Source organism: Oratosquilla oratoria, chromosome 31 (genome assembly GCF_046742065.1).
Source record: "Oratosquilla oratoria isolate Oo_2021 chromosome 31, ASM4674206v1, whole genome shotgun sequence".
Lineage (NCBI taxonomy): Eukaryota > Metazoa > Arthropoda > Malacostraca > Stomatopoda > Squillidae > Oratosquilla > Oratosquilla oratoria.
In genome coordinates this window covers 560,740-578,797 of record NC_134807.1, presented here as the reverse complement: position 1 = coordinate 578,797, position 18,058 = coordinate 560,740, and the positions used below count along the sequence as shown (strand labels likewise).

Genomic DNA, 18,058 nt, shown 5'->3' with positions numbered 1-18,058 from the left:
CATGCTGCACCATTGCCATCAAGTTCTGCAATCCAAACGAGTAGTCACCTGATGTGATTTCTATATACTGTGTGGCATAGTGTCACAACAAATCTAAAATTTTTGTAAAACAAAACTGAAACAATGATCCATTTGATTGCAAGGTGAACAAAAGGCAAAATTGAAAGCTTCTCCAAAGAAATCCAGAACATTATGACAGCAACACCAGTATCCTTGACTAGTACAATAGCCACAATGTATGAATTTTTTTTTTAAAAGATAGATGGATAAAATATTTGTAGAAGTCTTGGTTGACAATCAATCTGGAATTGGGAAAGTCTTGTGTAACCAACATGCTAAGTTTTTATTTGAGAGTGGCTGATGTGCTGAGGGATGGGTGAACTATATATACCTAGATTTGAAAAATGCATTTGACAAGGTGCCACCCAAAATATTTACATGGAAGTAAGAAAAACTTAAGAGTAGACTAAAATGGGTAAAAAAAAAAAAAAAACTCTTAAGTGATGGATGTATGAGAACAACAGTGAGAAATGAAGTCACACTGAAGAGAAGTAACTAGTATTTACCTAGTTGTATTTACCTAATTGTATTTTACGTGACGGGAGCTATGCTCGTAGTGACCCATTTTCATATCTCTCCACATCCAGCTTATTCTTGAAACTGTGTATAGTTCTGGCATTCACAGTTTCTCTGTTCAGTTTGTTCCAGACATCGATCACTCTGTGTGGGAAATTAGTTTTTTTAAGGTCTCTTCTGTAATTGTCTTTCTTTAGTTTCTTTTCATGTCCTCTTGTTTCTCTTTTGTCCCATTCTAATAGGTCGTCTATATCGAGAACTTCCATCCCTTTCATAATTCTGAAAATGGTCAACAAATCGCCTCTTTCCCTTCTCTGCTTTAGTGTTGACAGCATTAATTTCTCCAATCTTTGTTCATATGTCAGATTTGAAAGTGTGGGTGCCATTTTTGTCGCTGCTCTTTGGATTCTTTCTAATTTTCTTATGTTTTTTTTGTTGTTGTTGTAGGTGCCCACACTGATACAGCATATTCTAATTTTGGTCTTATCAGTGTAACAGTTACTTTCTTAACCATCTCCTCATCCATGTAATCGAAAGCCACCACAGAGGTGTTCTGGAAACTAATGTTCCAACTGTATATTGATATAATGAATGGAATAAACAACTAAGCAAACTTATTTGCAAATGATGCCAAGATCATTAAGTGAAAAACAATGAGGACTGTAAACAGCTACAGGAAGACTCATGAATGGAGCCAGGAATGGAAGATGAACTTTAATATAAAAAACAAGTAAAATGTAAAATTCTGGACCTAGGACAAGATGAAAAAAAGGACCAACAAGAAGATATAAAATAGGAATTGAATTAATAGCAAATAAAAAAAAAAATTCTTAATCAGAGATGATCTATTGCCAGAAAATCATATAAAGAGAATGACAAGATATAAATTGCTGAAGAATATAAGAGTGGCACTTCAATATATGGAGGAGGACATGTTGAAAAAACACTTAAAGTCCAATTTGTCCAAGACCGAATATGCAGCAGTAGTGTGGTTACCACATCTAAAGAATGATAAAAGACAAGAGGAAACAAAAAACTGGGATGTTCCACATTGGAAAAGCAAAAAAGGGAGAGGTAATATAGTAATATTCAGATCAGATAAGGTACAGAAAAAATAGACATACTCTCTGCTAGTATGGGATGAAAGCTCAACAAGAGATTATATAGTGAAAAACTGAAAAAGTACGATTGTTTGAAATGTTAAAAAAAAAAAAAACAGCTTTCCCCATCAATGGAGCAAACTGGATGAAAATATAATACTGGCAAACAACATAAACAAATGTAATGCAAAGTTTGATAAGGAGGCAAAGAAACATGGTTACAATCATGGTTACTATAATTAAGTAAATACTAGGGACAGTGAAAAAGTGTATCTGTGGGCTACACAAGAGTATCAAGAGCATTCAAGAAAAGAAAAAAATTTAGGCAATCCAAAGATTACTACATTTTGCTGGAACCAAACCTTTCCACCAAACACTGAAAATTGGATGCAATTCTGAAATTTCCTGAGCGACTCAAGTTCCATTTCTTGGCCCTCTTCTTTTTCAGTTACAACAGCCATTCTGACTACAAAAATTAATGAATCTTGGTTTATGGCATCTACAATAATCCCAATGAATGTAAAACCTGTCAAATATCTAAACATCCAAAATGCAACCATATCTTTAGTGTTCACTGCAAAATGTGTGCTGAGGGTGGTCCAAGATAAGAGTCAGTCATACATACATAACTCATGAAATTGTCAAATTTTTTGCAATATTATATTAGCAGTTTATGAAGAAAGGAATCTTTTTTATTGTTGCCAAAACAGCATCATGATCATGCTCTTTGCATGAGTGCACTCAGAAACCAAAACATGACAAGGCAAACAAGATTAACTCTTTTTGGAAACATTGACTGAGTAGAATGATGCACCATAACCACTAATGAGCAATTCAAAAGTATTTTGATGGATAAGATGAAAATGTTTAAGTTTCATCAACATGTGTTTACTTCATTCCTTCATTTCTATATTGTTTGAAAAGCTGATGATGCTCATCTGGATTAATTTTTTTGTAATATCTAATTCTTTTGTACATAACTTTTTTTAATACTTTGTACGTTAAGCTCGTGCTGGGAGCTTATGTGCTGGATTCACCATAAAATCAAGAGTTTATATCAGTACTACAGTCACTTTGTACAAGTACATCATTCCATCTCTTGAACTGCAATAAAACAGCAATCTTTTGACAACTTGTTCATTAGCAAGTAATTTTACTTCCATGTACTCATGAGAAAGTAGCAAGACCTACCCAAAATAATATAAAGTGGATTAAAGTGTATGGCATACTCCTGTGGTCATAGGTAAATCTGCAATTATTGCTCATTCTCTGCTCAGAGCCAAACCTCTATATATTTTTAATTGTACTATACCTTATACAAAACTACTTTCATGTCCCTTGAATCACCATTTGTATTTACCTAGTTGTATTACATGGGATGGGGAGCTATGCTCATGGTGACCCATCTTTGTATCTCGCAACATCTGGTTCATTCTATTGTTTGGTCCAATTTATTCAAGACATCACTGTGTAGATTTTTTTTTTTTCAAATCTCTTCTATAACTGTCCTTTTTGAGTTTCTTTTCATGTCCCCTTGTTTTTCTTCTCTGTCAATAGATTGCTTCTTTCTCTTCTTTGTTCGAGGGTTGGTAGTTCCAGTTTAGACAATCTTTGCTCGTATGTCAATTATGAACGCTAATCTGAAGGGAACCAAGCAAAATAGTGTGCAATCCCTTCCAAGAGGTATGTTGACACCCTTATATAATTCTTTCCAGCCATTTCAATAGGTGTCCATATGGACATGTACAGCTAATAAGCATTCACAAAATGAATACTAATTGTTAAGCAACTGAATGCACTTACAGCAAAGGACACAATGATCATACATGAGGCTAGAAGTGTTGACCCAAACTCAGTTGATAGCGAGCTGGGTAGTTACTGTAGCGATACAGGACAACACCTCCAAACCCATGTGTAATCTGGCTAAGCAGATGATCATTTCCAATATTCTAAAGGTGATCACTGCCCCTATTTTTTCCTTAAGCTTGTTATACAATCACTATAAGATTTGGGTTTCAGGAAGGAAGATCCGTATTCAGTTGTGTAATAATTTATATTCAATTTGAATTCAGATTGTACATTTTACACATCCATACAGCCACCATAATGAAACAAATGGAAAGAACTATTGAGGTGACAGGGACCTTTAAATTTCCTGGTACCCAAGTTCCGAAACACACACAATTCCTCTTCCTCCCACAATTGTGCAACAAAACTTAAGCTAACTGTATCATCCATTCCACATTTTCTGACCCATATACTACCTCATGTCTATACTGCATTTGCATTGTTACATGAGCACCTTTTCTTCCTGGATATATTTGTATCATACTCCTCAAATAAAGCATAAAAAATTATTAATCAAAATATACTGCATTCTGGGGGCAGTGATAACATCAAAACCTGTGAGTCATACACAGGAATGGAATTTATCACTTTTCTTATTAATGGAATCTAAATGGGGGGTGGGGGGGGGCAACCCAAGAACAAAACTATCCCTCCAAAAAGTGCTACACTCAAAAATAGAGAGAGAGAGAGAGAGAGAGAGAGAGAGAGAGAGAGAGAGAGAGAGAGAGAGAGAGAGAGAGAGAGAGAGAGAGAGAGGGAGGGAGAGAGAGAGAGAGAGAGAGAGAGAGAGAGAGAGAGAGAGAGAGAGGAGAGAGAGAGAGAGAGGAGAGAGAGAGAGGAGAGAGAGAGAGGAGGGAGAGAGAGAGAGAGAGAGAGAGAGAGAGAGAGAGAGAGAGAGAGAGAGAGAGAGAGAGAGAGAGAGAGAGAGAGAGAGAGAGAGAGAGAGAGAGAGAGAGAGAGAGAGAGAGAGAGAGAGAGAGAGAGAGAGAGAGAGAGAGAGAGAGAGAGAGAGAGAGAGAAGAGAGAGGAGAGAAGAGAGAGGAAAGAAGAGAGAGGAGAGAAGAGAGAGAGAGAGAGAGGAGAGAAGAGAGAGGAGAGAAGAGAGAGGAGAGAAGAGAGAGGAGAGAAGAGAGAGGAGGGAGCAGAGGAGAGGAGGGAGCAGAGGAGAGCAGAGGAGGGAGCAGAGGAGAGCAGAGGAGAGATGAGAGCAGAGGAGATGAGAGCAGAGAGCAGAGAGCAGAGAGCAGAGAGAGAGAGAGAGAGAGAGAGAGAGAGAGAGAGAGAGAGAGAGAGAGAGAGAGAGAGAGAGAGAGAGAGAGAGAGAGGAGAGAGATAGAGAGAAAGGGAGGAGAGAGATAGAGAGAGAGAGGGAGGAGAGAGATAGAGAGAGAGAGGGAGGAGAGAGATAGGGAGGAGAAAGATAGAGAGAGAGAGGGAGGAGAGAGATAGAGAGAGAGAGGGAGGAGAGAGATAGAGAGAGAGAGGGAGGAGAGAGATAGAGAGAGAGAGGGAGGAGAGAGATAGAGGGAGAGAGGGAGGAGAGAGATAGAGGGAGAGAGGGAGGAGAGAGATAGAGAGAGAGAGGGAGGAGAGAGATAGAGAGAGAGAGGGAGGAGAGAGATAGAGAGAGAGAGGGAGGAGAAACATTGAAAGAGCAAGTGAGCCAAGAGAGAGCAAGTGAGCTGAGAGAGAGTGAGTGAGCCGAGAGAGAGTGAGCCGAGAGATAGAGTGAGCCGAGAGAGAGAGGGAGCCAAGAGAGAGCGAGTGAGATAGAGAGACAGAGATAGAAAGATAAAGAGTGAGAGGGAGAATGGAGAGAGAGAGAGAGAGGGAGAGTGAGAGAGGGAGAGGGAGAAAGAGAGAGAGGGAGAGAGAGAGAGGGAGAGAGAGAGAGGGAGAGAGAGAGAGAGGGAGAGAGAGTGAGAGAGAGAGGGAGAGTGAGAGAGAGAGAGGGAGAGTGAGAGTGAGAGAGAGAGAGGGAGAGAGAGAGAGAGAGAGAGAGAGAGAGAGAGAGAGAGAGAGAGAGAGAGAGAGAGAGAGAGAGAGAGAGAGAGAGAGAGAGAGAGAGAGAGAGAGAGAGAGTGAATGAGAGAGAGAGAGTGAATGAGAGAGAGAGAGTGAATGAGAGAGAGAGAGTGAATGAGAGAGAGGGAGTGAATGAGAGAGAGGGAGTGAATGAGAGGGAGTGAGTGAGTGAGTGAGAGGGAGTGAGTGAGTGAGAGGGAGCAAGTAGAAAGAGGGGGGGTGAGTGAGAGAGAGTGAGAGAGAGAGAGAGAGAGAGAGAGAGAGAGAGAGAGAGAGAGAGAGAGAGAGAGAGAGAGAGAGAGAGAGAGAGAGAGAGAGAGACAGAGAGAGAGAGAGAGATCTAGTACATGCACATAGGAAGATGATGATGTTGACAATGATAATAATAATAACAACACCAAGAATTGTTGTTACCTAGAGTTTCAATGACTGAATACTTGGCAGTTCCTTCAGTATTCAGCTACAGGTAGAAATGTTGGACTGTTTTTCGTGTTGCATGAGCATAGAAATCTTCCTATGTGACTGGCTGGAAGTGGAGCAGTTTGCCTTGTCTAAAAAAAAAGGAAAGACAGTCAAAGAGATATTTTGGACTGACCCAGAGACTGAGCGCCAGCAACTCTGGATGAAGATGCCTCTTAGAGGGATTTTAAAACGAGTGCTGGGGAGATGATTCCCCCCCAACGTCCATCTCACAGGACCCACCATATGCAGGCTCCCACTTTTGGTCTCACAACATACGATAAACCGACCAACCAGGTCAACAACAAAAACAAAGTCTTCACTAAATCATAATAAGCACATTACGAGATTCTAGTCAATAAAATTTCTATAAAGAAAACATAATGCCTGAACTAAAATCTATAATTCCTTTCTACATGTATATTCTTTCTATGAAAATAACCAAATGATAGCCTCTTATGACCAACTAGTTAAAACAAATATCACTACTGCTACTTTATCACACAGCTGTGTAGGATGTTGTTCATAACTTGACTGCATGATGTTAAATATCTATTTCAAAATACTCCTGTCTCACCTACCTGATAATGTACAATATTTATCCAAACAACTTTCGCAATGTCTGTATGGAAACGATTAAAAAAAAAAAAAATCACAAACAACTTTCATCATGTCTGAATGAAAACTAAATCAATCAAACTATCGAGTCTTCAAGAGCACATGTGGTCAGGGCTAACATACCACAGTTAGTAAGAGGCCATACATGGGAATTCACATGCTGGAGCAACACTTAACTTACCAAACTTCATCATAAAAAGACACCTAAATGAAAGTAAAAGGGTCTGAAAATAACGACACATTAATAATACAAAATATTCATGAACATTCGTAACTAGTGCTGCTCAACATTATACTTACAAAGAAATAATTCATGCACTGGGTTCTTTAAACATACAAACACTGTACCATTGGTTACCACTACTGAAGAAGTTATCTTAGCCAACCAATGTTCAATGATGTATCATTACTTATTCATTGTTTAGATTAATATATTCACATCTCAAAACCTCAATTAAAAGTTGGCAAACTGGTTAAAAACTATGGTGGGACAGCAGATCTTCTCAACAATCTTCTTTCTTGTTTCCATCCATTCCTTGAATTGTTTTAAATATTCAACCTTCTTTTATAAAGCTATAAAGATCATTCTTCCAAATATCACTTAATCTATAAACAAACTGCTGGTTCTGACTGCAAAGTTTTGTGTCTTGTCCTCTGCACACTCAACCCCACTTGTAAATGACAGTAAATCTTTGGTGTCATAACTAACCTTACTAAAATTCTACTCCTGTCCTTTTCCACAATTCATACAAATCTATCTTCCAAGGTTTTCTGTTTGAACAGCCACAAGTCAGTTTTCATTCAAACACTTTTTTTTTTTTTTTACAGCTCCTACACAAGACAATTTTTACTGTCCTTCCATCTACCAGCAAGCTACCACAGTTACAATCCATTAATAAAATCACTGGGTCCATGTTAAACTGCAAGGTGATTACACGTGTTACTTAATCTCTTCTTCGAGTGCTATTTATGACATATTTTTTTTTTTAACCTGTAACATCTTGGGACTTGTCACAACTAACATCATTACCATGGTGACCAACCATGCAGTCCTGACACCATGCATCCTTTTCTTCAGGTCTCAGCACATAGGTGTTCTAATACATATTTTTCTTTTCTTTTCAATACCTATGATAAAAATCTACCACTATCTCCACTACAGCCTCCCAGTACAGTAACTCATAACTCATACAAATCCAAACCTAGCCAGAAACCATACACATAACAACAAAAATGAGTCTTCAGAGTGAACAACAGGACTAGCACACCCTAAACCACTCCAACCATCACACGCACATCATAACAAAGATGTCACACTTCACTGTTAGTGTGAACACTATAACAAGATACTGTCTCACATATAAAGTGGATCACCAGTCACTTATATACACAAGAAAACATCACAATCATGACTTTTACACATATGGACTCCCACACACGCAGACACAAATGACAAAACCATGCCTCACATACAAACAATGGGGCCAAAGGGACTGGACCACAGTGAGACCCGGGCTTCACACAACAGTTCCACCGGAAGCCATAGGTCCCCCGCCCCCCATGGCCCGAGCTGACGTAGGACTGGGCGAGGAGTGTTGGTTGCTGGGCGGCTGCAACAAACACACAAACTACTTTAGTCATACAGTGGCTGGTTGATAAGCATTAAAACAGAATCATGTGTGGCAAGCATAAAACAAGTCTAATTATGTGTATGTGTGTGTGTGTGTGTGTGTGCATGTCTGTGTATGTGTGTGTGTGTGTGTGCATATCTGTGCATGTGTATCTATTTACCTAGTTTTTGTAAACAGGTTTGGCACAATACTCATGGGATCTCATCTCTTTTCCTTCATTTGCTTATTGTTTCAATAACTTTAAGATTTCTTGTTATGATCTTTTGTTTTTTGTTTAGACAGTCTTGCTAATGTAATCTTGGTTCTTTTGCCAATTGGGTCATGATGTTATTAACTGCTATGTGCAACAATATTTTGCTCCATTATTCCTCACTTCCACCCACTTCCCATTCTCTACAATTAAAGTCTCCCACCCATTGTATTTCTACTTTTTCAACAATTTCTATTTGTTGTATTTATCAATAAATCTACCATTACACTTCCCATATTCATTATCTTGGCCATTTCTTTTCCCATTATACACATACACAGGGAGGTCGCCAAGTCAAAAGTCATGCACCCACTCCCACTTCTTTCACTCCTACCTATTATATTCTCATCCACCACTCTTTCCTCACCTCTCATCTTAACTCCTCATGGATGGCAGACCATCCCTGTGTCCTACCCATTGCCCTGGTCAGAGACAATGATGCAAGACACAGCATATCCACAGCAAGGCTGCTTCACTTAATCGGTGATGGCCCCTCTCTGTCCCTTCATGCATAAAAATAGAATACAGGTAGAAATCCCTTCAGGCTGCATCAAAATATTATTCACACATAACCACTGCCTACCCTACCCCATCCCCCTTCCTTCATCACAGTATCATCTATACACAGCCTTTCTCCACTCACTCCTATCTCCTGTCTTCTCACTTCCTTGCCCAATTGCATCCCCTCTTGCTCAATGCCCTTCATCCCATCTATCCATCTCATTATCAGTCATCCCCTCAAATTCACTCCATCTACCTCTGCCTTCCATACTTTTTACTAATCTTTCTTCCCCCATTTTTTTCATGCATCCAAACCATCCCAACTTTTATCAGCCCTATCTACCAACTCCTTTTCCACACCTGCTCTCCTCCTAATTTCTCATTCTATCCAACCTTGTAACTTCTACCATACCTCTCAGACATTTCATCTCACACACATTTAAACTTTTCCTATCTGCCTCTCTTAAATTCCAAGTCTCTGCCCCATACAGTACCACTGGCACAATCACCCTTTACTAAATTGGGATAAGAGAAACACAAGAGGGCATGAAAAGAAGCTTAAAAAGGACAATTATAGAAAAATGATAGCTTTCCCCACAGAGTGGTGGATGTATGGAACAAATTAGATGAAAAAAGTGTGCAAAAACAATACAAGAATTCAAGAGCAAACTGGATATGGAGGGATACAAAGATGGGACACCACGAGCTTAGCTCCCCTTCCCATAAGATAAACTAAGTAAATATAATTTCCTCTTTGCATCTATTCCCAAATGTCTATTTCTCATGACACTTTTTAATCACCCAAGGTATTTACTTGTTTCTCTCACTCTACAATTTACTTCCACCTCCATCCATTCCTCCCTTTCCTGCCACATACGACTTACTTCCAACTTGTTGCCATCCTCTTCTGTTGTACATCTCATCACCTTTTACCCACATTTACCTTCAACTTTCTCCTATCACATACTTTCCCAAACTCCATCACTAACTCCCTTAATCCCCCCTCTGACCCTGTTGTACATCTCATCACCTTTTACCCACATTTACCTTCAACTTTCTCCTATCACATACTTTCCCAAACTCCATCACTAACTCCCTTAATCCCCCCTCTAACCCTGCCAGAAGCACAGTGTCCTCACCAAACAACAACTAGTTCATTTCCCACACCATTGTGAGGCCAAATGTGATACCAGGATTAGAAAATAGGCACATAGACCAGTTCACCATGAGATTAGCAGGAGTGACAACATTAGCACCCATAGCTAAGGTATTACTTGAAATAGATGGTGAGACAGTGAGCGATGTAGTAGTGGAACTTCCAGTGAAAGGAATAGATGTCCTCCTCAGGAATGATGTTGGTGAGATAGTTCAGGTTAGACTCAAGACAATAGATGACCCCATGACCCAACAGACAAACAACGGAGCCCACATGAATTTTTCCCAGCTCACTTTAAGAAAAAATTTCCTAAGGTTCTCAGAGTCCATTTTACTATCTTCGCAATTGGTGTCTTGTATTCAATATTGTCTACTATCTCAGGTTCTGACATAAATAGTAAATCTAGTCTTGACGGTTTTTCATTATTTCTATATCTAAGGTTTTCTTTTACCAATTGTGTCACTGTATGTTCTATAGTCATGTTGAGTAATACATTTGCCCCATTGATCCTCTCCACCTTTCACTGTCATCTCTTCTCAACATATTTCTTTGCAATTATATCTCCCATAAGTGTGTGTGTGTGTGTGTGTGTGTGTGTGTGTTAGTGCAAGTCAGTAGTGCTGCAAATATCAACAAAAAGAGAAATATATTAATCAATACACATTTACTGTGCATCCTATTCCATTTCCTATGACATTTTTTCTGGTAATACATATATAATGAAAGACTGTCATATTTCCAATGCAGCAGAGCTTAATCATATTTACTCACACAAAAAATCTTTACAAAACAGTAACAAGCAACATCAATAGGCAAAATTTTCATGCTTAGTCAACAAAACTATTGACAGTATGTGGTATTCTATACTTTTCAAATACAGAAAGGATGTTAGAAAATCACTGGATTCAACAAGTTCCTGTACATCTGATCAAATAAAATATCACAAATTTGTGAACTTATGTATGTACTCACCTAATTGTAATGTACAGGGAAGGACCAATATTCACAGAATCCCATCACTTTTTCTTCACCAAAATTACCTTTCAGTTTGCTTAATCTTAGATTGGACTTTATTTTCTGATTTGACACATTTGACACATCTGGTTATCAACATCATCTTGTGGGATGTTTTCTGTACAGATGCTGCATTGCTTCTGACCCAGGATATTGGGTGGGATAAAGGGATGACCAGTTGTCCATAAGCAGGTAAGATGAGAGAGAGGAAAGGGTAGTGGATAGGAGTGGAATGGGTGGGAGTGGGTACTTTCCTTGTAAGAGGGAAAAGCCTTTGGTATATACATTAGTTAATACAGAAAACACTTTCTTAAATACTCAAGGTGAGTCTTCTCTAATTTGTTCCCATCATCTTCTGACACCCTCCTGTCCTAAACCAACAGATTATCTATGTTGGTTTTATCTACTCCTTTCACTGACATTATCACCACAATTATGATTTTTTTAATGATGACAGGTCCAATACTTCACATTCCCTTATATGGTTCATATATTAGACTGGGTATATCTAATTGTTGTTCTTTGTTTACTCTTGATCTCATCTATATCCTTCATTCTGGGCACAGACCACACCACCACTGTATTCTAATCTCAGATTAGGTTCTCGAGTTTTTTTCATTATCTCTCCATTGATGCAGTGATATGCCAATTATGTTTATCAACATAATTTTCCTGATGTGTCTGTCAGGTGACACTTTATCTATGACCAACATTTCCAGACCCTTCTCCTATTTTGTTTTTATAATTATTTCATTTCTCACTGAATGAATCACTGATATCTTTGTAATGTTTGGTTGTTTTCAATATTTTGCATATTTTGGAGCAGTCTATTTTCCAAATTTGGCTTCAGTCACATACTCTCTAGATCTCTTTGTAATAACCTGCAGTCTTCTATTCGTATGATTCTTACATTGCCTCCACAGACAACGGAGTTGCCAAAGTCTAAGGTATAAATCCACTCCCACCCATTTCATCCCCACATACTATACTCTCATTCACCACCCCTTTCTCTCTCTTTTCTTGGCTCCTTCTGGATGATGTGTCATCCCTGCATCTCACTCACTGCCCTGACACAACACAGCCACAGGAAGGCCACTTCATTTAATCAGTAACCCCCCTTTCCATCCCCTCATGCAAAAAAAGAGAAGACAGAGAGAAATCCCTTCAAGCTGCATCAGAGCATCATCCATACACAACCATCTTCCATTCACCCCTATCTTCTGTCTTCTCCCTTCCTTCCTCAACAGATACCTCTTTCCCAATACTCCTTTTACCCCATCTTTGGTCACCCCCTCAGCTTTCCACGCCTCTTTTAATCTCTGCCTTCCACAGCTTTTACTAATCTTTCTTCACTCATTCTTTCCATGTGTCAAAACCATCCCAACACTCTTACAGCAACCCTATCTCCCAACTCCCTTTCCACTCTATCCAGACTAGTACCCCTACCATACTTCTCAGGATTCCATATCTTCCTCTCTTATTTTCCATATTTCTGCCCCATACAGTGCTGTCAGCATAATCACCCCTTCATACAATCTCCCAAATATCTATTTCTCTTTGCAATCTTTATTCACCCAAGGTATTTACTTGCTTTTCTCAATCTACATTCCACCCCCACTTCCACTCATCCCTTTCTCATCACATTCGCCCCCAAGTATTTAAAGTTATCCACTTCCTCCAGTTTTTCTCCCTCAATACTCACTTCCAATCTGCTGCCATCATATTTACCCACATTTATCTTCAACTTACTTCTGTAACACACCTTCCCAAACTCGTCACTAACTTCCTTACTACCTCCTGCTAGAAGTGCAGTGTCATCAGCAAACAACAGCTGGCTTATCTCTCATTTTTCTTCATTTTCTTTAACCATCTTCAGTCCCCTACCCATTACTTTTGTATTTACCTCTCACACCACCCCATCCATGTGTAAATTGGGTGGAGGGAGGTTGTAAGCCTTGGTTGGCTACCTCCCTTATATAATGTGACTTGATAGTACTGTTTAGGACATTATAGGGAATACATAAATCCAAGATGAAATCTAGTGATCTAGAATGAGTCATAAGATCAAGGGAACAAATTGAAATTAAATAAAATAAAAAATAAATAAAAATAAAGGCAGTCAAGAAATAGTTTTTCATACAAATGCATTAACTCCTGAAATAGCTTAGAAGCTAATACTGATTCAGTTTAGTCACAAACTACTCTATCAGGAGGCTAGGATGACCTTTACAGAGTACTTTGTACATACATACATATATACTAAAGGGAGGTAGCCAAAAAACAAAGGTATAAAAACCACTCCCACTCATTCCATCCCCACATACTACACTCCCATTCACCCCCTCCCTCCCTCTATCTTGGCTCCTCCTGGATGATGGGTCACCCCTACATCTTGCCCACTGCCCTGTCGCAAAATAATGTGAGGCATGTTTAACATCTCGTCTCACATTATTCCCCTAATACCCATGGCCAGCAAAATATTAAATATCTAAACCACCCTTTGTGGACATTTCGCCCACGGACATTTGGGCCAGCATTCTCATCCTTTCCCAGTGTCCAATCCCCCCCCCTTCTCCTCCTCCTCCTCTTCCTTTCCCCCCTTTTCTCTCCCCGTTCCCTCCATTTCCCATATTTAATCTCAAGCATTTGTATCTCAACTTGTACTTGAAAAAGCTGTAATAAGCGAAACGTCGTACAAATAAAGGCTCCGTCCTCATATGGTGTTTATCTTATCTCCAATCTCCAACCCACTATCCTTTCATTTATCTTTTGCACCACCCCATCCATGTATAAATTGAACAGCCAAAGCAACATAACACATCCCTGGCAGTCCCACCTTTACCTCAAACCACAAGCTCTACTAATCTTGTAAAAATTTGTGACTGCTCTTAACAGCTTTCCTCCTATCCCATATATCTCCAATACCTCCCACAATGCCTTCCTGTCTACTCTGTCATAAGCCTTTTCCAAATACATAAAGGGAAAAAAAAAATCCTTACCTTTTCCTAATGCTCTCTCACATATCTGTCTTACCACAAAAATCTGATCCATGCAACACCTACCTGTCCTACACCCACACTGTTCCTCACTGATTACTCCCTCTGTTCCTCTCCTAATCCTCTCAATCAAGACCCTCCCAACTACACTTTACAAACTGATCCCTCTGAAACTACTACACTCACACACCCTTTCCCTTGTAAAATGGAACTAAACATACATTCCTCCAGCACTCTACCCTCTCTTAAACAAACATTAAATAGCCTCACCAGTGAGTCCACCATCAATGTATACACTTTTCCCCCTTACAAGGGAGGTAGCCAAAAATAAAAAGGCACAAAATCATTCCCATCCATTCCATCCCTAAATACACTCAACTTCCCTCCACCCTCCCTCCCATCTTACCATCAATGTACCTCCTTTTTTTAGACATTCTGTATGACACCCATCCAACCCATGTGCCTTACATGCTCTCATCATCTTAACTGCCTTCACCTCATCTTTCCTTATTTCTCCTCCATTTTCCTCACTCATCACTGTCATTTTCTTAGTGTTTCCTACTGCAACTACCTTTCCCTCCCTATCTTCCTTCACATTTGGCAATTCCCTAAAATAATCTGCCCATCTTCCTCTTACTGCCTTCTCTTCCATAACCATCTCTCCATCTGCACCTTTTACCTTTTCTCTACTTGATTCATCTCCTTTTCCTCTCTTAATTTATTTTCAAAACACCTTTTTATTACTTTCAAAATTTTGTCATACTCTTACCCCATTTCACATCTACTCTCCTCTTTCCCTACTTTATCTTATACTTTACTTCTCTTCTTTTTTCTTTGTACCTCTCATATGATTCTCACGTTCTATTTTGTAGCCAATCTGTGAAAGTTCACTTCCTCTCTTCTACAAACTTCTTTGCTTCCTTATTCCACCACTCACTACCCTTCCTTCTATTTCCTCCCATCCTCCTTGTTCCACACACCATCTTTGCACACCTTGTGACTCCCTCCTTGAACCATCCCCATTCCTCCTTCACTCCTAGTTCTACTCTATCCTTCACTCCCACTCCTCTCTCAGCTTCTTCTTGTACTACATCTCTTCTTTATATTTTAAGCAGTTCACTTTAAGCACCTCCCTACCTTCTGTCATTTTCCTCTTCTCCATCTATTCTCCTCTCTCAACTTACCTTTCACCAAAAAATGATCTGATATTTTTCCACTTTCTCCCCTTAGAACATGTACATCCTTAACTCTTCCTACTATACTCCTGGTTACCACTATATTGTCCATTAATGCTCTAACTACCACCCTTCCATCCACCCCCCTCTCCCATATGTACTTATGCTTGACTTTCTTCCTAAACACTGTATTTGCTATCATCAACTCTCTAGACACATCTACACCATCAACTCTCCACTACAATTTTTTCCTGGAACTCCACACTACATTGACATTTCTCCCTAATCCCTCTATGCACTTGGAATTTAATGAGCTATGTCCTTGGTCCAACTCTCTGGCAGCACAGCTCAAACTGCTATCACCTTGACCTACACCACAACTAGCTACACTCTAACCCAGGGTTTCTCAACCTTTTTAGCCATATCGTCCCCTTTTTCAATTGAAAAAAAAGGATCGCCCCCCTTAATTGGAAAATAATACTAAAAATTATTGTAACAATGATAAACAACTAATTTAAAATGTTTTACTCACGTTGTGTTTTAACGAGATCCTTGGGCCCAGCTGGTGCTTTGCTGCTAGATCTTTTATATTAGGCTTAAAATTTGTCAGTTAGAAGCAATACCTGTGACGTTTTTCTCCCCCGAGCTCAAAAATCGCCCAAACTGAGAATGACTGCTCTAACCCATTCAGCCAGCAAGCATCCAGAAGAAGCTAATACTGACCAAACTAAATCCATAAACAGTTTCAAATGTACATACATATACCAAAGGCTTTTTCCCCCTTACAAAGGGGGTATTGGCTACATGTTATTGTGGCAAAGTAGCATACAGTTGATACTTTAGGGTCTATATGGGGCGCCCCTACGGACCAGAACCACATGTCATTTAGTCTGTGATAGAGGACAACTCTGCTCATTGAGACATGATGACACTTTCATACTACAACAGTACCTCTGTTATGCTGTCCCCTAACCCCTTGTACAATTTCTCTGAATACTCATTTCCTTTTTTGCCTACCTACCCTATGGTGGGGGAAAAGAATACTGCCACCAAGTATTTCCACTTGGATCGTAAGAGGCGAGAATAAAGGGACGGGGATTGGGACCAGGCATCCTTCTCCCTGTAGCCCCACAGGGGACATTCCTAAAAAAAGTAAAGGCATAAGAGGGTCTAAGAGTTTTCCAACCAGCACCCTAAGGTTTGGGTCTTTTAATGTGCATGGATGTGGTACAGATGAGAGTAAAAGGGAAGAGATAGGTAGTATGTTTGTGAGATGAAAGATGGATGTGTTGGCTTTGAGTGAAACTAAGTTGAAAGTGAAGGGCAAGTGTAAGTTTGGGAGTGTAAGTGGGAGGTTATCAGGAGTGAAGAGAGGGCGAGGGAGGGAAGGGGTGGCTATACTAGTAAGTGAAGAGATAGTTAAACGTGTAGTGGAGTGGAAGGTTTCCTCAAGGATAATGTGGATGAAGGTGAAACTGGGAAAGGAGATGTGGGTTTTTGTAAGTGCATATGGGCCTGGCAGTGAGAAGAGTATATAAGGGAGGCTTTTTGGATAGATTTAAATGAGTGCATAGATGGATTAGGGAGAAATGTCAATGTATTAGTACTGGGAGACCTTAATGCTAGGGTAGGAAATGATCCAATTGATGGAGTGGTTGGGAAATGTGGAGTTCCAGGAAAGAATCATAGTGGAGAGTTGATGGTGGAGATGTGTCTAGAAAGAGAATTGATGATAGCAAATACAGTGTTTCGGAAGAAAGTCAAGCATAAGTACACATGGGAGAGGATGGTGGATGGAAGGGTGGTAGATAAGAGTGCTAATGGATTATGTAGTGGTAGATAGGAGTATGATAGGAAGAGTTAAGGATGTACATGTGCTAAGGGGAGAGGGTGGGGGAATATCAGATCATTTTTTGGTGGAGAGTGGAGGATAGATGGAGAAAGAGGAAAAGGACAACAGGTAGGGAGGTGCTTAGAGTGAACTCTTTAAATGAAAAGGAAAAGGAGGAGTACAAGAAGAAGCTGAGGGAGGAGTGGGAGGGAGTGAAGGATAGAGTAGAGCTAGGAGTGGAGGAGGAATAATGGGGATGGTTCAAGGAGGGAGTCACAAAGTGTACAAAGATGGTGTGTGGAACAAGAAGGACAGGAGGAAATAGAAGGAAGGGTAGTGAGTGGTGGGATGAGGAAACAAAGAAGGTTGTAGAAGAGAAGAAGCGAGCTTGCACAGATTGGTTACAAAATAGGACGAGGGAGTCATATGAGAGGTACAAAGAAAAGAAAAGAGAAGCAAAGCACAAGGTAAAGGAGGCAAAGAGGGGAGCAGATGTGAAATGGGGTAAGTGTATGACAGAAAATTTTGAAAGTAATAAAAAGATGTTTTGGAAAGAAATTAAGAGAGGAAGAGGAGGTGAATCAAGTAGAGAAGAAAAGGTAAAAGGTGCAGATGAAGAGATGATAATGGAAGAGAAGGCAGTAAGGGGAAGATGGGCAGAATACTTTAGGGAGTTGCTAAATGTGAAGGAGGATAGGGATGGAAAGATAGTTGCAGTGGGAAATGCTATGAAAATGACCGAGATGAGTGAGGAAAATGGAGGGGAAATAAGGAAGGATGAAGTGAAGGCAGTTGTTAAGATGATGAAAGTAGGTAAGGCACCTGGTCTGGATGGATGCCATACAGAATGTCTAAAAAAAAAGGAGGTACAGTGATGG

At 39.8% G+C, this 18,058-nt stretch overlaps 1 protein-coding gene across 5 annotated transcripts in view; it reads right to left on the bottom strand.

Moving 5' to 3' along the window:
- Positions 1-5,547: 5,547 nt before the first annotated feature.
- The window catches only part of LOC143041399 (WD repeat-containing protein 20), a 35,747-nt gene continuing 23,236 nt past the window's right edge, over positions 5,548-18,058 (bottom strand). For 2 of the 5 annotated variants that reach the window (XM_076213225.1, XM_076213228.1), the window contains exon 4: positions 5,548-8,236. In XM_076213225.1, coding sequence (XP_076069340.1) covers positions 8,144-8,236 — 93 coding nt within the window. In that variant the 3' untranslated portion in view covers positions 5,548-8,143. The remainder of the gene's footprint in view (positions 8,237-18,058) is intronic. The other 3 variants (XM_076213226.1, XM_076213224.1, XM_076213227.1) reach the window with 3 other exon arrangements.